At 39.9% G+C, this 17,842-nt stretch overlaps 1 protein-coding gene and 1 long non-coding RNA gene across 2 annotated transcripts; both read left to right on the top strand.

The window, feature by feature from the left end:
* The first annotated feature begins 273 nt into the window (after window positions 1-273).
* Window positions 274-1,989, top strand: LOC122011373 (probable receptor-like protein kinase At5g20050). Its single transcript, XM_042567756.1, has 2 exons — window positions 274-316; window positions 405-1,989. Exon 2 carries the CDS (start codon window positions 413-415, stop codon window positions 1,904-1,906), a length of 1,494 nt encoding a protein of 497 aa, XP_042423690.1. The 5' UTR covers window positions 274-316; window positions 405-412; the 3' UTR covers window positions 1,907-1,989.
* Window positions 1,990-6,792: 4,803 nt separating this feature from the next.
* LOC122012899 lies at window positions 6,793-7,347 on the top strand. Its single transcript, XR_006120342.1, has 3 exons — window positions 6,793-6,814; window positions 6,918-6,983; window positions 7,078-7,347. It is a non-coding gene; the product is annotated as an uncharacterized LOC122012899 (long non-coding RNA).
* The last annotated feature ends 10,495 nt before the right edge of the window (window positions 7,348-17,842 follow it).

Raw genomic sequence — 17,842 nt, 5'->3', positions numbered from 1 at the left:
AATCTGGATGGAACCCACCTTAAGTTGATAGGATCCATTCAAATTAAGAGTCTACAATAATGAACCATCCCTAATCCGTAAATTATGGACCAGATGATCTATCCTCCTCCAGAACTGTCCTTATATTTATTTATTTTTTAAGTAAAAAGAAGTTATTTTCATCCGGACATTTCTCAGAAACCATCCTTAATTACGTGAAATAATATAAATTATGATATTAATTTATAAGGCTGGTATGATTTTTGTTTTTTGTTTTTTCAAACACATGCGCCACCGGGAATTGTTCGCTGGCATCTCTGCTTCACCAGATGAACCGGTGGTTGTATTAATAAATGAATGTGTTCGCATGATTTAGATTTTTTTGTTCTTCGTTTTCTCTTGATCTATTCAAGTTTTTACGCTAGTGGAGATCATGGCGGACGTCAAGCTGAGGCTCATCACCGCTGCCGTGATCATCTTCCAGCTCTTTCTTCTCCTCCTCCTGTGGCTCATCCTCCACCGCTCCACCGCCTTCTTCCTCACTGGGAGCATCGACGCCGCTGTGCTCTTCGTGGTCCTCGGCTGGTCCTGCGCCCGTCTGCTCTTCCTGAGCCACCGAGTCATCGGCGTCGCTGAAGTGACCCTCGTCGTCCTCGCCGCCGTGGCCCTCCTGGCCATCGTCGCGGTCTCGTGCTTGAGCCGCTGTCCGGTGGTCTTCTATACTACCTCGTCGGTCGACCTCGCTTTGACCCTCGCCCTCGCCTCTTGGGCGGTATCTGAGGGTGCGAAAGCTGTGAGAATTCGACGCGAGCGAGATCTGTTATCTTCCGATGAGGAGGAAGGAGAAGATGTGGCTTTATTGGATTCTACCTTTTATAAAGAAGTCATCGGTCTACCGCGACGATTCCGGTACCACGAGCTCAAGGCCGCCACGCAGGACTTCCGGACTCCTATCGGCCGAGGTGGCTCTGGCTCGGTCTTCAAGGGGTGCCTTGGGGGCGGCGCCGACATTCCCGTCGCCGTGAAGCGAATCGAGGGAGGCGAAGCGCGCGGGGACAAGGAATTCCGCAGTGAGATCACCAGCATCTTGAGCGCGCAGCACGTCAATCTTGTCACGGTCATCGGATACTGCTTTGCCCCAAAGCGCTGCCGCCGTTTCCTCGTCTACAAGTTCTACGAGAATGGATCGCTCGAGTCGTGGATCTTCCCAGGGAGCGGGCGCTGCCTTCCCTGGTCTCGCAGGTACCGAGTCGCCGTCGACGTTGCCAAGGCGCTCGCATACCTCCACCACGACTGCCGCGTCAGAGTCCTCCACCTCGACGTCAAACCGGAAAACATCCTCCTCGACGAAGGGTTCCGGGCGCACGTCACCGACTTCGGCATATCGAGGCTGATGGACGCCGACGCGAGCAAGGTGGTGACGACGCTGCGGGGCACTAGTGGGTACTTGGCGCCTGAGTGGTTCGTCGGCGCCGGCATCTCCGAGAAATGCGACGTGTACAGCTACGGAATGGTGCTGCTGGAGCTGGTGGGTGGGAGGCGTAACGCGCGGTTCAGCGAGCACGACGGCGACGCCGAGGGCAGGCGGTGGTCTTACTTCCCCAAGAACGCGAGCGAGAAGGTGCGGGAGGGGAAGGTGATGGAGGCGGTGGACGAGAGGCTGCGCGCGGGGGAGCAGGTGGAGGAGGAGGAGGTGAGGAGGTTGGTGTACGTAGCCCTGTGGTGCATACAGGACAAACCGGAGCTAAGGCCGAGCATGGCAACAGTGGTGGCCATGCTCCAGGAGTACGTCGCGGTGGTCGAGCCGCCGGAAACGCAAATGTTCCTTGTGGACCGCACGTTGCCCTCTGAGTCAACAGGGGCTCCTTCAGTTTCCAATGCAAACTCGACAACGCAGTCTTTCTCGATCTCAATTGACCCACCATAATTTTTTTTTTTAATAATCCAGAAGAGGAGCTGCCTTTCCTGTTCGCCCATTCGATTCCAAAGCGTTTTCCATATGAGCAAACATTTCCATATGAATTTTGAGCCATAATACTAGACTTTGATATGTTCTAAAGATGAATAAAATAATTCTATTCGACTTGTTTTTCTCTAAGTTCTATTTGTAACCAACATTTATCCTTCCTGTTGATGTATGCTTTACGTCGTCTGATCTGGGGACTGGGGCTAAAATCTCTCTTTAAGGCAAATTTAAGTTGGATTTAATCAAGGAGCTCAAGAGGAAACACGATCAGTCGTTCGCACCGTTCAAAGCCCAACTCGCAAGTACAGCCCAATAGAAGGACACATGGCCCTTAAGTTTTCCTATTTATTTTTTCTATTTGTTTTTCTTTTTTGGTTTCGATTTGTTTAATTTTAAAATTGTTAAAATGTCCCTTTCCCATCTAAATATTTCAGCCTAACCTAGTCGGCTGCATGTGAGCAACCTTTGAGATAGGTCTGACCCCAGAGCGAGTCTAAATCAAATCCGGATTTGGATCTGGAACCGGGTCAATGAGTCAGTTACTTGTGGACAAAGTTTTGATTCATCCCCTTCAAAAAATTCCCATCGGCAATTAATTCGAACTGACGATTCAATTTTTTTTCGTTTTAGACTGTTAGAACTAATAGTTCATTACCGTTGAAAGTTCTAGCCGTTGGGATGAAAAAAAAAAGGATTTTTTAAAAAAAATTCAATAGTTGAGATCATTTCAGCGTTTTTTTTTCAATGGCTACGAATACGATTTAGCCTTGGTTACTCTCTAAACTCCATAAATAGAGAGATCATTTCATTATTCACACACATTTTCTCTACTCTTGTTTTCAATTCCGCAATCTATGCATACTTTCGACTCTAATTCTCCACACTTTCAACTTCCTCTTCCGAGTTTCGGCTATAATGGAAGGAGGCCGAGGGTAAGAACAAGGTCAAGAGCGAGGAGGTTTATCATCTCGATCTGAGGCAAGGAGGAGGAAATAGTAAATCCAAAACACAAAGAAGAATTGGTACAATTACTTCTAAGGTTCAGGAAGTTTCTCCTTTAAAATCTTCTATTTTTACTAAACATTTTGATAAGATCACACTTTCATCGGAAGAATTGTGTGCAAAATGTAAACACTATAATGTTTCCTATAAATTTCAAGCCAACGTCAACTATGGGTCATTGAAACGACACGTAAAAGTAAAGCACCCAATGGAATTTGGAATTGACCATATTCTCAAACATAATTATTTAGATTTTCTACTCAGCGAAGTAGTAATTCTAGTTTATTTTTATATTTTGATAATAAATTAAGAGAATCATTAGCTAGATTTATTTTTATGGAACATCTTTCATTTAGTTTTGGATCTAAACGCACTTTTGAAGATTTTTTATAGAATCTTTTAATATATCTGCTAAATGTATTACTAGAACTACACTTCCAAACATAATTAAAAGAATAGTAAAACAAAAGGAAAAAATTAATTGCAAATTAAATAATAAAGTTTATTTATGTTCCGATATCTCGAGTGATGATGGGTAAACAGATTCATATATGGGTATGACTTATCATCGGATCGATAACTCAAGAATATCTAAAAAAAAATTATTAGCTTATAAAGTTTTTAATGAATCACATAATGCTTACAATATCTTGTAATTATTATATTTAATTTTAGAAAATATAGATGATAAAATATTTTCAATATTAATTGATGATGCTAGTTCTAATACTGCTAGTATTGAATGATAGGGCTGTAAATGAATCAAGCGTTCGTGAACAAACTTGGTGTTCGGCTTGGTAAGAGCTTGTTTATGTTCGTTCAATATATATAAGATTAATTAAACAAATAAGCTTGAACAGCTCGTTAAGCTAAACAAACAAGCTTGAACACATATGTGTTCAGCTCGTTAACGTTTGTAAACAATGTTCGTGAACAACGTTCGTGAACAATGTTCACGAACCATATTTATTAATAAAACTCTTTTCAATATACTAAATAAATAATAAAATAAAATAAATAAATAAATTTAAATTATCAATCTTAATAACCAATTAAACAATAAAAAGTTTCAAACAATCAAACAAACTTGAATTAAGAGCTTGATAACATCTAAACGAACCAAGCTCAAGCCAAGCTCGAACCTAAGCATGAATTGAGAGCTTGATAGCATCTAAACGAACCAAACTCAAGCCAAGCTTTAAACAAGCTCAAGCTCATAAAAAATAAACCAAGCCAAGCTTGAACACTCATTTCAAAAGCTTGGTTCATTTTAAACTCGGCTCGGTTATCTTATCATATAAGCTTGAACACCCAAAAACTCAGCTCAACTCATTTACAGCCCTATTGAAGGACTTAAATTTATATGTAACATATTATTAGTAGTTTATTTTTTCATATTCATTGTATTTGTCATGTTTTAAATTTATGTATTCAACATAAATTAAGAATTTTAAAAAATCATATTAAACTAATTAGAAATATAATTTTCTATTTATAGTTGCATTCATCTATAATGAAACAAGAAGATAAATTTTATTAAATTAATAGAATGAGACCTAAAAAAATTTTGTGTTAGAATTTAACATATTATAAAATTTAGTTCAATATAAAGAATTATTATGTTCATTTTTTCACATAATATTAATAATGCTAATATATATTTATTTTCATAATAATGAAATATTTATAGTAATATTTGTAAAATTTTAGAAGTATTTAATGATGTAACCAAATAATTTTTCAATTTTTATCATCCTACTTCTCATTTAGGTTTATTTTTTTTTAATATAGTATTAATTTTAAATAAAAATTAGTACCTGATGTGGCAATTAAGGGCAACAACCACTTGTCGCATGAAAGTCAAGATAGAGGGTAATGTGGTAGTCAAGTCAAGGTCAAATGAAAATTCAAGGAGTGAATCTGTGATCCGTTAGCAACTTAATTGATCAATCAGCCATTAATTACCTATTATTTCCCCGAGCGGGACCCGCTGGTCACTCAGCTCAAAGGGCTCGCTTGGTCGAAGACCAATGCAATATGTCCGGCTAAGTGATACTTTTCACCTACCAACCGGTTAAAACACCAAGGAGAGTCCCGAGTAGCTCGTAGGTCCGTGGACCTAGCAATCGAAGATGGGTCTGTACTTCGAGAATAATGTGCTACTTGTAAGGATATAGTGTGTTAAATATATGAAAAGTGTAGTGAAAAATTTATTAGATATTCTCCATAATATTATCTGGAATTTGAGTCAGATAGATCGTCGGATGAGATTTCATGTTGACCGAATCATGATATCACTCGGGGGGTATGCTGAGATGACTTCTATGTTGACCAAGTCCTCAGAAGTCCTCTGGTCAACGCTACCTGCAGCCAACGATCGGATCACCCCGGTCTCTGGTCGCCCCGGTCCCTGGTATCCTGATGCTTGAGGCAGATCCAACGAATATATAAGTAACAGATTAAGATGTATAATAATGAAATGCACATAGAATAAGAATGGAGAATGTACTCTGGCCTAGGGGGCACCCTCGGATGGATCGGTGAGTAAGTTAGGATGCTGATCAAGTTGTCATGACCCAGAGAATAGTAGATGAATCTGAACAGGTTGGAGAGCTGGATCTGACGATGCGGAGCAGGACGCGGTGGCACGAAACCGGATGCGACCTCGGTACGCAGGCCGGGATATGATATCGACACGCAGGTCGAGATAGGATATCAGCTCGCAGATCGGGATATGAGATTGGCACGCAAGCTAGGCTACAATAACAATACAAAGGCCAAAACACAAATTAGAGGAAGCTATGAAAAAAAATCTGCCAGATTTGTTTGAAGAACAACTAGACTTGCTGCACAATTTTGTATGTATATGTTTGGTTATTGTAATCCTATTATGATAATATTCATTCCTTTTTATGCACTGTTATAAGCGTGTTTTATTTTAAATGTATCTGTTAATGAAATTAAAACTTAAAAATCTTTTTAAACATCTAGTTTCTGTGCAAGAATATCTCTTTTTACTAATCCTTCTTTTATCAGGTGACATAATTTTGACCTTCTCTTTTACAGTTGGAAGGTGTACCTGTATATCGTTGTGTTCAAAATGAAGGAGAATTTGTTCTCACGTTCCCACGAGCATATCATTCTGGATTCAATTGTGCGGAGATTGTAAATGTGGCTCCTGTTGATTGGCTACTCTATGGACAGTATGCTGTGGAGCTTTACCGCGAACATGGACGCAAGATATCCATATCGCATGACAAATTGTTGCTGGGAGCTGCAAGAGAAGTCATTAGAGCACAGTGGAATATTCTATTCTTGAGGAAAAAGCACTCCAGATAATTTAAGCTGCCTCAAATGTAGAGTCCGTTGAAAGTCATTTACATGGCATGCCAGCAATTGCATTGGAGGGTAATGTATAGTGCATGTTTTATATAGACTTGCTCTAAATCAAAAATACGTGGTCTTCTGAATTTTCTATATAACATGCATGCTTATTTTCCTTAGTTATCTTTTCTCAGGAGATGGTACTAATGCAACTGATTATATATCTTTTCTCAGGAGATGGTACTAATGCAACTAATGCAATCTTGAAATTTGGCCCGATTAAACATCAATTACGTTTCATTTCTTTTAAGTTCAAAGTTTTTTATATTACATGTCTCATGTTCAAATAAAATTTAACCATTTCATTTTAAATTAACAGTTTCTGATATAGTCCTAATAAACATGTAAGTTCATTTTCATTATGTGTCAAACGCTACCTTTGTCTAGAACAAGGGTGAGCATTTGCCTCTATAATATAGGTGGTGTGATGATATTGGTTGAGAACAAGTGGCAAACAAGCTTCTTTTAAAGACAGTCTTCCAGGTTATCTTTCACTATCTTAATCTTATTCCCATCTTACAATAACTTTTTTACATATACTTTTAATTTGAGTTTTGCTTAGTGGCTTTCGTTTACCTCATGACAGGTGATGCTGAGACTGTTTAGTCCTCGTAAGACCACTCTACTATTTGTTATACGAGATAAAACAAGGGTGAGCATTTTCATATGTGCATTTTTTAACTTCTGTATTGGAGACTCCTAATCCAATGAAAATGAGTATTCATGTGCATTTTTTATATGTCGAGATCTCCTGGTGCCTTATCAAAGGGATGAAAAGATTGGACTTTTTGATGGAGCTGGTGTGGGAAGACTGGATTTATTATGGAATTGATGATCAACAATGTTGGAAAAGGGTGACATGGAAGAATCAACAAGTGAGAAAGAGGAGTCCAATGAAATTCTACAAGTTAAAGATTGTGATGAGACTTGGGTTAACAATAATTACTTGCAATCCTACATGGCATGAACCACCATCACAAGTTTCTAATCTTTTGACTATTGTTCATTAGTTGTAAATGAAGTTTATTTATTTATTTGTATTGGAATAAATTTTATTTGAATATTAGACATGTTTTTTCTTTTGTGATTGTAATTCTTGTATAAGTAACATTTTGAATGACATTGATATGGAAAATATTCTTTCTTTTGTGATTATGATTCTTTATTGTATATTTATATTGAAATATGATATATATTAGTATTAAAAGATAATAATTTAAAAGACAACGATTTAAAATCGTTGTTGTCTATCACCCTCAAAGACAACGGTTAAAAACCGTTGTCGTAGCCCCAAAAACGGTTGTAAACTCGCATTGTTAAAAAAATGCTTTAAGCAACAACGGTTTTAAACTGTTGTCTTTTCATTCAAAGATAACAGTTTAAAACCGTTGCAAAACTATTGTCTTTTCATTCAAAGACAACGGTTTAAAACCGTTGTCGTAGCCTCCCACTTTTAACAAAACTGCCAATTACAACGGTTTTAAAGGGCCTATGACAACGGTTTTTAACCGTTGTCTTTTAATGTTTTTGTTGTAGTGAATAGTGAGTTGCACTATGGTTGTAACTCGGGATACGACACACAAATTGGATCGACACAGGGGTCGGAACACAACATTGACACAGAGTCGGAATCGGGGCAAAGTCGGTGCGTGGACTGCCGACACATGGAATGCTGGCACGTGGAGGCTGTCGACGAAGGAGGCTGCAGCGCGTGGTGGATGCAAGCCCCTGCGGCGACACTGAAAAGGGAACTGCTACCCTCATGACGGGAGACGACGGCAAGGTGTGTCTTGGTGGCCAGCTACAATGGCAACCGCTGGATGCAGCGGCGTACGCCGGATGAGAGAGGAGGAGAGGAGAAGAGGGACAACTCGGCGACAGCCTCCTCGACTGAGGAGGAGGCAACGAGAAGCCAGCGTGAGAGGTGGCAGAGGTGTGCGCCCTCGTGGGTTAGACGGCGGCGATGTTTTTGTGCGGCGTCAGCTTGTAGGAGGAGGCAATGGTGTTCCTTGGCGGTGCCGGCATGGAGAAGGGAGGATGCGGTGGCTTTCGTTGGGACTGCCGGTGAGAGGAGAGGCATTTGGGCTGCCGATGGGTGTGAGAAAGAGGGAAAGAGAGAGTTGCCGACGTCGGATGTGATCGGCACCAAGGGTGGAGAAAGTGGTCTCCTCCCTCTTCCTAGTGGCCGCCTTCTCCAACGAGCACCTCTTCTAGACGTGGTGGCGACGGAGAAAACCAAGAGGAGAGGAGGAGATGGCGTCGAGAAGAAGGAAAGGAGAGGAGCGACCACCAGCGGCGGCGAGGAGCGGAGGGTGTTGGAGAGCCCTTCGTGAAGTCCCTTGGCAGTGGAAAAAAAACACCGACCTCCCTCACGTGAACAATGCATCCCTTTTTGTTTCCGATCCTAAACAGTGAAAAGACCCAAATGCCCCTCCTTCCTCTCCTAATTTCTCCTCTATCCTTAAGACATATCCACATCATAAGCCTCCCCTTTAAGTCTTGTCGAAGGAGGCGCAAGTCCGACTGACTAGATCTAGCCAAATGAAAAGCGAAATCCCTCCTGAATGGAGAGTCCGATCGCTGGGCTTGTCGTATAACGTCGAACAAGTAGCTATGGCGATGTTGAGCAAGTGACGAAAGTAATATTGATTGAGCGACGAGAAATAGTACCGAGAGTATGCCGAGTAAGCAATCGATCGAATGCGAGGGGACCAAGCGATATCAAGAAGACGGTTGGACGATGATGAGCAGAGCTATCGGGCGATTATGCAAATGCCAACTGAAAAGTAAAAAAACCAGGTGTCGACTAGGCGGCAAATGCGGGGCAAAGCGACGAATGAGACACGAGCGACTGGTGCATGGCAGAGCGGCGAGTGAGACGTGAACGTTGAGTGCAAGGCAGAGTAGCGAGTGAGTCGCTAATGATGAGTGCAAGGCAGAACGGAGAGTGAGTCGCGAACGATGAGCGCAAGGCAGAGCGGCGAGTGAGTCTCGAATGATAAGTGCAAGGCAGAGCGGCGCGTGAATCGTGAATGATAAGTGCCAGGCAGAGTGAAGAATGAGGCGTGAGCGATAAATGAGATGAATATTGACTAGGCGATGAGTGTTAAATAGAGCAGCAATTGAGACTAGCACTTGATCAAGGAGATAACCCGGCCGACTAGTCGTTATGCCCGACCGAGAGGTTATTGGCCATGAGAGCCTTATTCGCTTATAACTCGCTCTTGAGTGAGAGCTTAACCTAAAAGTACTCTGGAAGTCCAACTGGGAATTGGTCTAGAAGCCCGACCAAGAATTGGTCTAGAAGCCCGATCGGGAATTGGTCTGGAAGCTTGACCGAGAGTTGGTCTAGAAGCTCTATCGAGAATTGGTCTAGAAGCTCGACCAAGAGATCGTTAGCGATACTCCGATCTGAGACTGGTGGTGATACTATGGTCCGAGACCAGTGACGATAGTGTTGGTTGCTACTCAGAATATCGTACCAGTTCCCCTATACAAAAATTTTGTACAAGTTCTGAACCTTTCCTAATAACTTCTTGCGTTCTTTAGAAATTAAACTTGGAATCGCAAACGAGACTTAACATTATTGATTCCAAATTTAACTTATCTGTTCTTAGAGGTTTAGACTTGGATCGCAAACGATGCTTAACATTATTGATCCAAATCCACCCATGTTACAAATTAAATTAAATATTAATTTCATAAATCGGCTTCCAGGTTAAACATGGCGAGGCACTAGACCTTCTTGGGTATGGGAGCATCCACCACTTCCTAGACAAAGCCTTTCAACGAAATTTAATATTTAATTTCCTTATAGTAACCATAGGTTTAACCAAAAAGAACAATCGAATCACAAGTTCGAAAAACAAAAGAAACACAAAATCGAAAACATAAATTCGATTACCTTGATTCATTATCCTCTTGTGTTCAGTATTTCAAGATCTAAATAAAAAGATGAACTAGTTATGATGCGGAAACTAATAACTAGTTATACCTTTTATAGCTTATAGACCTTATGATTTTCTGTCATATTCCTCTTCTTATCTCGGACGTCGTGTGGGCGATGATCTACTGAGATGACAATTCACCCAAGCTTTCTTCTTCTCCAAGCAAGTTTCGGCCACCACAATAACTCCAAGAGAAGATGAGATTCGGCCACCACCATCAAGCTCCAAGGGATGCTAGAAACAAAGTCTCCTTTCTCTCCTTCTCCAAGCAAGATCCGGCCACCACAAGAACTCCAAAAGAAGATGAGGTTCGGCCACAAGAAGAAGAGAGGGGAAGAGGATTAGGGCCGGCCACACTAAGGAAGAAAAGAGAGAGAAATATAGAAGATATGTTATAAAGTGAGGCACCTCTATCCTCTTTTTTATATTCCATGGTTTTAGCAAATAAGGAAAGTTTTATAAATAAAACTTCCTTATATTCCTTGCCAATATTTAAGAAGGAAAATTTAATTAAAAATTTCCTTTTAAACCCTTAATGGCCGGCCACCTCATTGTCTTCCAAATAAGGAAAGTTTTAAACGTAAAATTAAAACTTCCTAATTTGTCTTCCAAATAAGGAAAGTTTTAAACGTAAAATTAAAACTTCCTAATTTATTTTCAAAAATTTTTAAAATAAAAATTGCTCTCTTAAAAATTTCCTTCATAGATGGTTATAAAAGGAAACTTTTATAAATTAAAATCTCTCTATTAAAATATGTGGATGATTTACAAAAAAGAAAGTTTTCTTTAAAATTAAAATCTTCTTTTTAACTACAAATAAGGAAAGATATCAAATCTTTCTCTTAATCTTTTTGTAGTAAGCTAAAAAAGGAATGATTTAAAATTTAAAACTCTATTTTAAAATCATGAGGATGGTTACAAAAAAGGAAGGTTTTATCAAAAATTAAAATATTCCTTTTAACTATAAATAAGGAAAGATATCAAACTTTTCTCTTAATCTTTTGTAGAAAGCTATAAAAGGAAATATTTAAATTTTAAACTTTCTTTTAAAACCATGACTTCCACATAAGAAAGATTTTAAAAAATAAAATTCTTTTAATTTATTGTGGCCGACCACACCAAGCTTGGGTTCAAGCTAGGGTCGGCCACCTCACACCTTGGTTTGGTTGGCCCTAGCTTGGGCTCCAAGCTAGGGTTGGCCGGCCACCTTAAGGTGGGTAAGAAGGTGGGTATGGGTGGGTATACCACTTTATAAATAAGAGGCTATGACAAGGACCGAGAGGAAGAATTGGTTTTGGTCTCCCGATGAACTTGAGCTTCCCGTGTTCGCCCCGAACACCCAACTCGAGTTCATCAATAATAACTCATACCACCAAAGAGTTATTATTGAACTACCGCACCAATCCCATATTACTATATGGGCTCCTTCTTATCATGAGTGTGTTAATCTCCATGTGTTTAAGATATCGAATGTCTACTAATTAAATGAGTTACTGACAACTCACTTAATTAATATCTAGCTCCAAAAGTAGTACCAGTCAACCTTATTATCATGTCAGACTAAGTCCACCTGCAGGGTTTACATGACAATCCTTATGAGCTCGTCTTGGGGACATTATCAACCTAGATAACTAGGACACAGTTTCCTTCTATAATCAACAACACACACTATAAATAATATCATTTCCCAACTTATCGGCCTCTTGATTTATCGAACTAAATCTCACCCATTGATAAGTCAAAGAAATAAATACTAGATATATGTGCTTGTTATTATATCAGGATTAAGAGCACACACTTCCATAATAACAAAGGTCTTATTTTTTTATTCAGTCAGTATAAAAAGAACTTACCTTAAATGGTCCTGCTCAATACTCAGAGTGTACTAGTGTAATTTTATAGTTAAGATAAACTAATACTAAATTGCACTACGACTATTCCAATGGTTTGTTCCTTTCCATCTTAGTCGTGAGCTAATGTTTATAATTTATAAGAAATTGATAACACGATCTTCTGTGTGTGATACCATACACCATGTTATCTACAATATAAATTAATTGAACAACTACACTTCATATAAATGTAGACATTCGGCCAATGTGATTCTTTATTTCAAAATAAATATTTACAAAAGCTAGGCTTTTAGTATACACTATAACAGATAGCTCGACCACAAATGGGGGAGGTGAAGCCCTGAAGTCCTTAGAAGTGGAGCCCGTAGCAATATGAGGGAGGAGAGCCTTTATCATACCTGATCATGGAGTGGTGTCGACCGACTGAGGATCTATCTTGGTCTCTCAACTCTCGAATAATTGTGGAGCCAGAGGAGAAGATAATAATCTGAGCCCTGACCGTCAAAGAGAGTGAAGCCCATAGCAATATAAGGGAGCAGAACCCGTAATAATAGAAGAAAGCAGAGTACCGTAGGGGGAATGGAGCAGAACCTGTAGACGTAAGAGGATGCAAAACCCCACAGATGGAGGGTGCAGAGCATATAGTAGTAATAGAGTGTTGCACCTATAGCAGTAAGAGGATGCAGAGTCCCATGGTGAAGGGTGCAGAGCCTATAACACATTTGATCGGGGAGATGGACCCCTGGTCTCTGATCGGAGAGTAAGACCCCTAGCCTATAATCAAAGAGCAAGACCCCTAGATCTTGATCGGAAAGCTATACTGCGAGTCACTGATCGGGAAGCGGTGTCCCTAGTGTCTGATCAAGGACTTGGGCCCCTAATGTATGATCGAGGAGCTGGGCCCCTAGTGTCCGATCAAAGATCAAAGACCCTAGTCTTTGATCAAGGAACTAGGATTTTACTCTTTTATCAGGGAGTTATAGCAGATCCTATAACCGTAAAAAGGGAGTAGAGCCTGTAACATACCTGATCGAGGAGTTGTGCCAACCAGCTAAGGGTTTGTCTTGGTCCCTTGACTCCCAAATACCCGTGGAGTCAGCTAAAAAATATAATGAAAAAACTAACCTGTCGGACAGCTAAAACTCTAACTCAATCTCTCGACTCCCGAATACTCGTGGAGTGAGGGTAGAAGATAATATGTTCGTCAGGATCCTACGAGACTGTGATAATGGCAGAGAATCTTCCAACGTCGTCCATCTTCACGTTCCAGAACAGGTGGAGAAGCTTCCCACATACAGCGCTAAATTGATCATGTTTGGAATCTGAGTCAGATGGATCGTATGGTGAGGTGGATGGAATGTTGACTGAATCGCGACGTCACGGAAAGGGGTATGCTGAGATGACTTCTATGTTGACCAAGTCGTTAGAAGTCCTCTCGTTAACACTACCTGCAGCCAACGACCGGGTCACCCTGGTCCCTGGTACCTCGATGCTCGAGGTAGATCTAACAAATATATAAGTAACAGACTAAGACATATAATAATGAAATGCACATAGAATAAGAATGGAAAACGTACCCTGGCCCACGGGGGCACCCTTGGGTGGATTGGTGAGTAAGTTCGGATGCTGATCGAAGTGTCATGATCCGAAATAGTAAATGAATCTGAACAGGTTGGAGAGCTGGATCTGACGACGTGGAGTCGGACACGATGGCATAAAATCAGATGCAACCTCAGCACGTAGGCCGGGATATGACATCGGCATGTATATCGAGATAGGATATTGACGCACAGGCCGGGATATGAGATCTGCATGCAGACCGGGCTACATTAACGACACAAAGGCCAGAACACAATAGCAAGGTGCATTACGACTGCAGCTCGGGATACGACACACAAACTGGATCGACACAGGGGTCGGAACACAATAGTAAAACATAATCAGAATCAAGGCGAAGTCGATGCATGGACTGCAAACATGGAATGTCGGCACATGGAGGCTGCCGTCAAAGGTGGCTGTAGCGCATGGTGGCTGCAAGCCTCTGCGGCAGCACTGAAAAGGGAGCTACTACCCTCATGACGGGAGACGACGGCAAGGTGCGTCTTGGTGGCCAGCTGCGATGGCAGCCACTGGATGCAGCGTCGTACGCCGGATGAGAGAGGAGGAGAGGAGAAGAGGGATAGCTCGGCACCAGCCTCCTCGACTGAGGAGGAGGCGACGAGAAGCCGGCGTGAGAGGCGACAGAGGTGTGTGCCTGCGTGTGTTAGACGGCGGCGATGTTTCTGGGCGGTGTCGGGTTGTAGGAGGAGGCGACAGTGTTCCTTGGCAACGTCGATGTGGAGAAGGGAGGAGGCGGTGGCTTTCACTGGGACTGCCAGTGAGAGGAGAGGCGTTTGAGCTGTCGACGGATGTGAGAAAGAGGGAATGAGAGAGCTGCTAGCGTCGAATGTGACCGACGTCGGGGGTGGTGAAAGTGGTCTCCTCCCTCTTCCTGGTGGCTGCCTTCTCCAATAAGCACCTCCTTTGGATGTGGTGGCAGCGGAGAAAACCAAGAGGAGAGGAGGAGATGGCGTCGAGGAGAAGGAAAGGAGAGGAGCGACCACCGGCAGTGACGAGGAGCGGAGCAGAGGGTGATGGAGAGCCCTTCATGAAGTCCCCTGGCGGCGGAAAAAAAACACCAACCTCCCTCACGTGAACAGTACATCCCTTTTTGTTTCCATCCTTAAACAGTGAAAAGACTCAAATGCTCCTCCTCCCTCTCCTAATTTCTCCTCTACTTTTAAGACATATCCACATCACTCTAGAATATCTATGTAAAGGAAAAACTATTATATACTAAGTTTGATTAGAGGGTTATACCTTTGATTCATGCACTCGATCTCCCGACAGCTAAGATCTCAGCACGATCATATGTCCATGCCTCTACGATATCCACACGAACAAGCCTTCATTGTCTCACAAATTCACGAAGTGGAGAAAGAAACAACCTTTGGTTGTGCTTGCAACCACCAAGGATGTTTCGGCCAAGATAAGGAGGAACAAGATGAGGAGGAGGAATCTCAATGGACACAATAAGTTTTCATCTAATGAAAATTCCATTCATAAATCATATTTATATCCATCTAATGAATATCAAAGGGTTTTACCCTTTGGTCTTCCTCTCTTCAATCCAATAGTTCAAAATTGATCATTCAATCCAATGGTTTAAAATTGATCATTTATATTCCTTGATGAATTCAAGTTCACCTAATGAGTCTAACTCATTGAACCTAATCAATCCATATTGATTCCATGAACATCAGTCTCCATTCACTCCATGAATATAATTCAAATTAGACTCAATCCAATAATTGGATCAAATTGAGTCTAACTCAATGAGTCTAATTCGGATTAGATTTAATCTAATGATTCATCATATGAATTCATCTCCAAATCAACTTGTTCTTTGTGTGTGACCCAATAGGTTCTTGTAACGTTAGCAATATATCCAAATCAACATTTTAGATACATAAACAATTAGTGGCATCTAGCAAGACATCATTACTTCCCAAGTGACGAGAATGTCGAGATCTGACTTAACATTTCCATGGCTATTATCTTGTATACTTGGTCTTTCTATTCTTGATATCTAGATTGATCAATGAGGCATAGATCATATCATCCTCTTATCAATCTTTGAGTTTCTTGATCTCTAAGTATACACACTCAATTAAATAAGCTCAATATCTCATATTGACTCATTTGAGCATGACTATACTTTCTTGTGTCCTACTAATTAAGAGGCCAATAGATATCGCTTCCATCATATAGAAGGGATAGATCTCATCTACTTCACTCACATCTCTACGCATAACTTATTGCATACCTAGTGATCGACTTTATAGTCTACCTTGTTACAAGTGACGTTTACCGATACCAAAGTATACAATGCCTTATGTAGAGAACCGTAATCACTTCAGGTCTAAGGACTATTCATACCAATAGTCACATGAGAATATTTATGACACTCATATAACGATCCATGAAATATTCTCATGGCGAGTCATTCAGTATATATTATCTAATATATACTCATGTGTCAACTCGATATCTCATATCCATGACTTGTGAGATTAAGTCATCCGTTGATCTATATGCTAGTCTCAATGCATTAATATTGCCCTTACATATTAATATTTAACTTGAAATAGTTAGAGTATTGTTCTATGTATATCTATAATATCTCACTATCAATTTAATCAATTGATATGTTGTAGATTAGAACCTCCTACTTTAGGACATTATTATATTTATTTATTTGATACTTAATTGAAATAAATATAATAACTAATTTTACCTTTATTAATAATAAAATATGATAAAAAATAGTTATTTATAATCATTTTATAATTAGTATTAGAACTAATACTAACAATACTATGATCCGTGAGAATATTATAACTGATCGAAAACGTACCTCTTGCTCAACTAGCTGTAAGCCAAGCTGTCTCGGTGTTCCGATGCCCTGCTAAATTCGGAAGCACTACATAAATATTAGTTAATGCATCGTGAATGTATTAAAAAGAGGAAAGGTCGAGCGAGTAGTAAAATAGAATACTTCTCCCCACAGGTAATGCAACTTCATTAAACATGAGGACGAAGCCAAAATAAAATATTCTATCTGACTGCAATTACCACCAACATTAAAACCAGAGAAGACAAAAGGTCATCAACAGCAGGATAAAAGGCGAAAGAAAAGGGGCAACATCATTTGAATCTAAGTCTTGCAAGCCTTTTCTACTATTTCTCTTTCTCAAATTACTTATGAGTTGAGCTTCTGAGTAGTAAATGTCGGGTCTGTGTGCATCCTCAGGTGTTCCAGACCCCTCCTCAATCACTACCTCAACGTGGTGCCAATGACAGCGATCAACCGCTCTTGTTCACCGATGAGTCAACCCCGAGAATGGTGTACTAGCAAGGAAAATGAATTATGAAAAATATTTTTTCCATATCAATTAGAAGTTTTACAAAACGTTAGATTTGTATTATGATATTTTAATTTTATTTAAAGATTCCTCTTCTCCTTATCTAAATAATGTTGCATATAAATAATGTTGTATATCATATTAGAAATTATTTAGATGATATTTATAAAAAATATAATACAAAAATATGTAATCCAACCTAATATTTCTAAAACACAAAATACTAATAGTAATTTAAAACTTATAAAATCATGAATTTTATTAAAAGAATGTATGGAATGCTCATGAAAATCTTTAAGTCTATATAAGAATTTAAGAATTATTTTATTACTTATTTTGATTTTAATAAAATAGATAGCGAAATAAATTTTAATATCCTAAAGTGGTAGTTACAGAAGATTCAAAGCTCTTCCATCCTCTCTATAATATATCGTCAAAGAAATTTTAATTTGTCTAGTGTCAACAGTTGTTGTGGAACATATGTTTAGTACCGGTGGTAATGTATTGGATGAACGACAATCAACTTTATCTTCTGATTTATTGGAAGCCCAAGTATTACTAGATGATTGGATTAGAACTGAAAAAAGAAGTAAAGGAATACAATTTTTAGATGATGAAGTCAAAGAATTTGATACCAAATGAACAAATAACACGATAACGAAAAATAAAAGTGAGTAACAATACTACTTCATAAGATAAAAAGGTAAGAGAACTATATTAGTTTTGATTACCTTACACCCTAATAGG

Source organism: Zingiber officinale, chromosome 8A (genome assembly GCF_018446385.1).
Source record: "Zingiber officinale cultivar Zhangliang chromosome 8A, Zo_v1.1, whole genome shotgun sequence".
Taxonomy (NCBI): domain Eukaryota; kingdom Viridiplantae; phylum Streptophyta; class Magnoliopsida; order Zingiberales; family Zingiberaceae; genus Zingiber; species Zingiber officinale.
Note: the sequence above shows the minus strand (reverse complement) of the source record. Positions and strands in the feature narration are given on the sequence as shown.

Coding starts and splice junctions, on each gene's coding strand:
- LOC122011373 (XM_042567756.1), top strand. CDS start 413: ATGGCGGACGTCAAGCTGAGGCTCATCACCGCTGCCGTGATCATCTTC.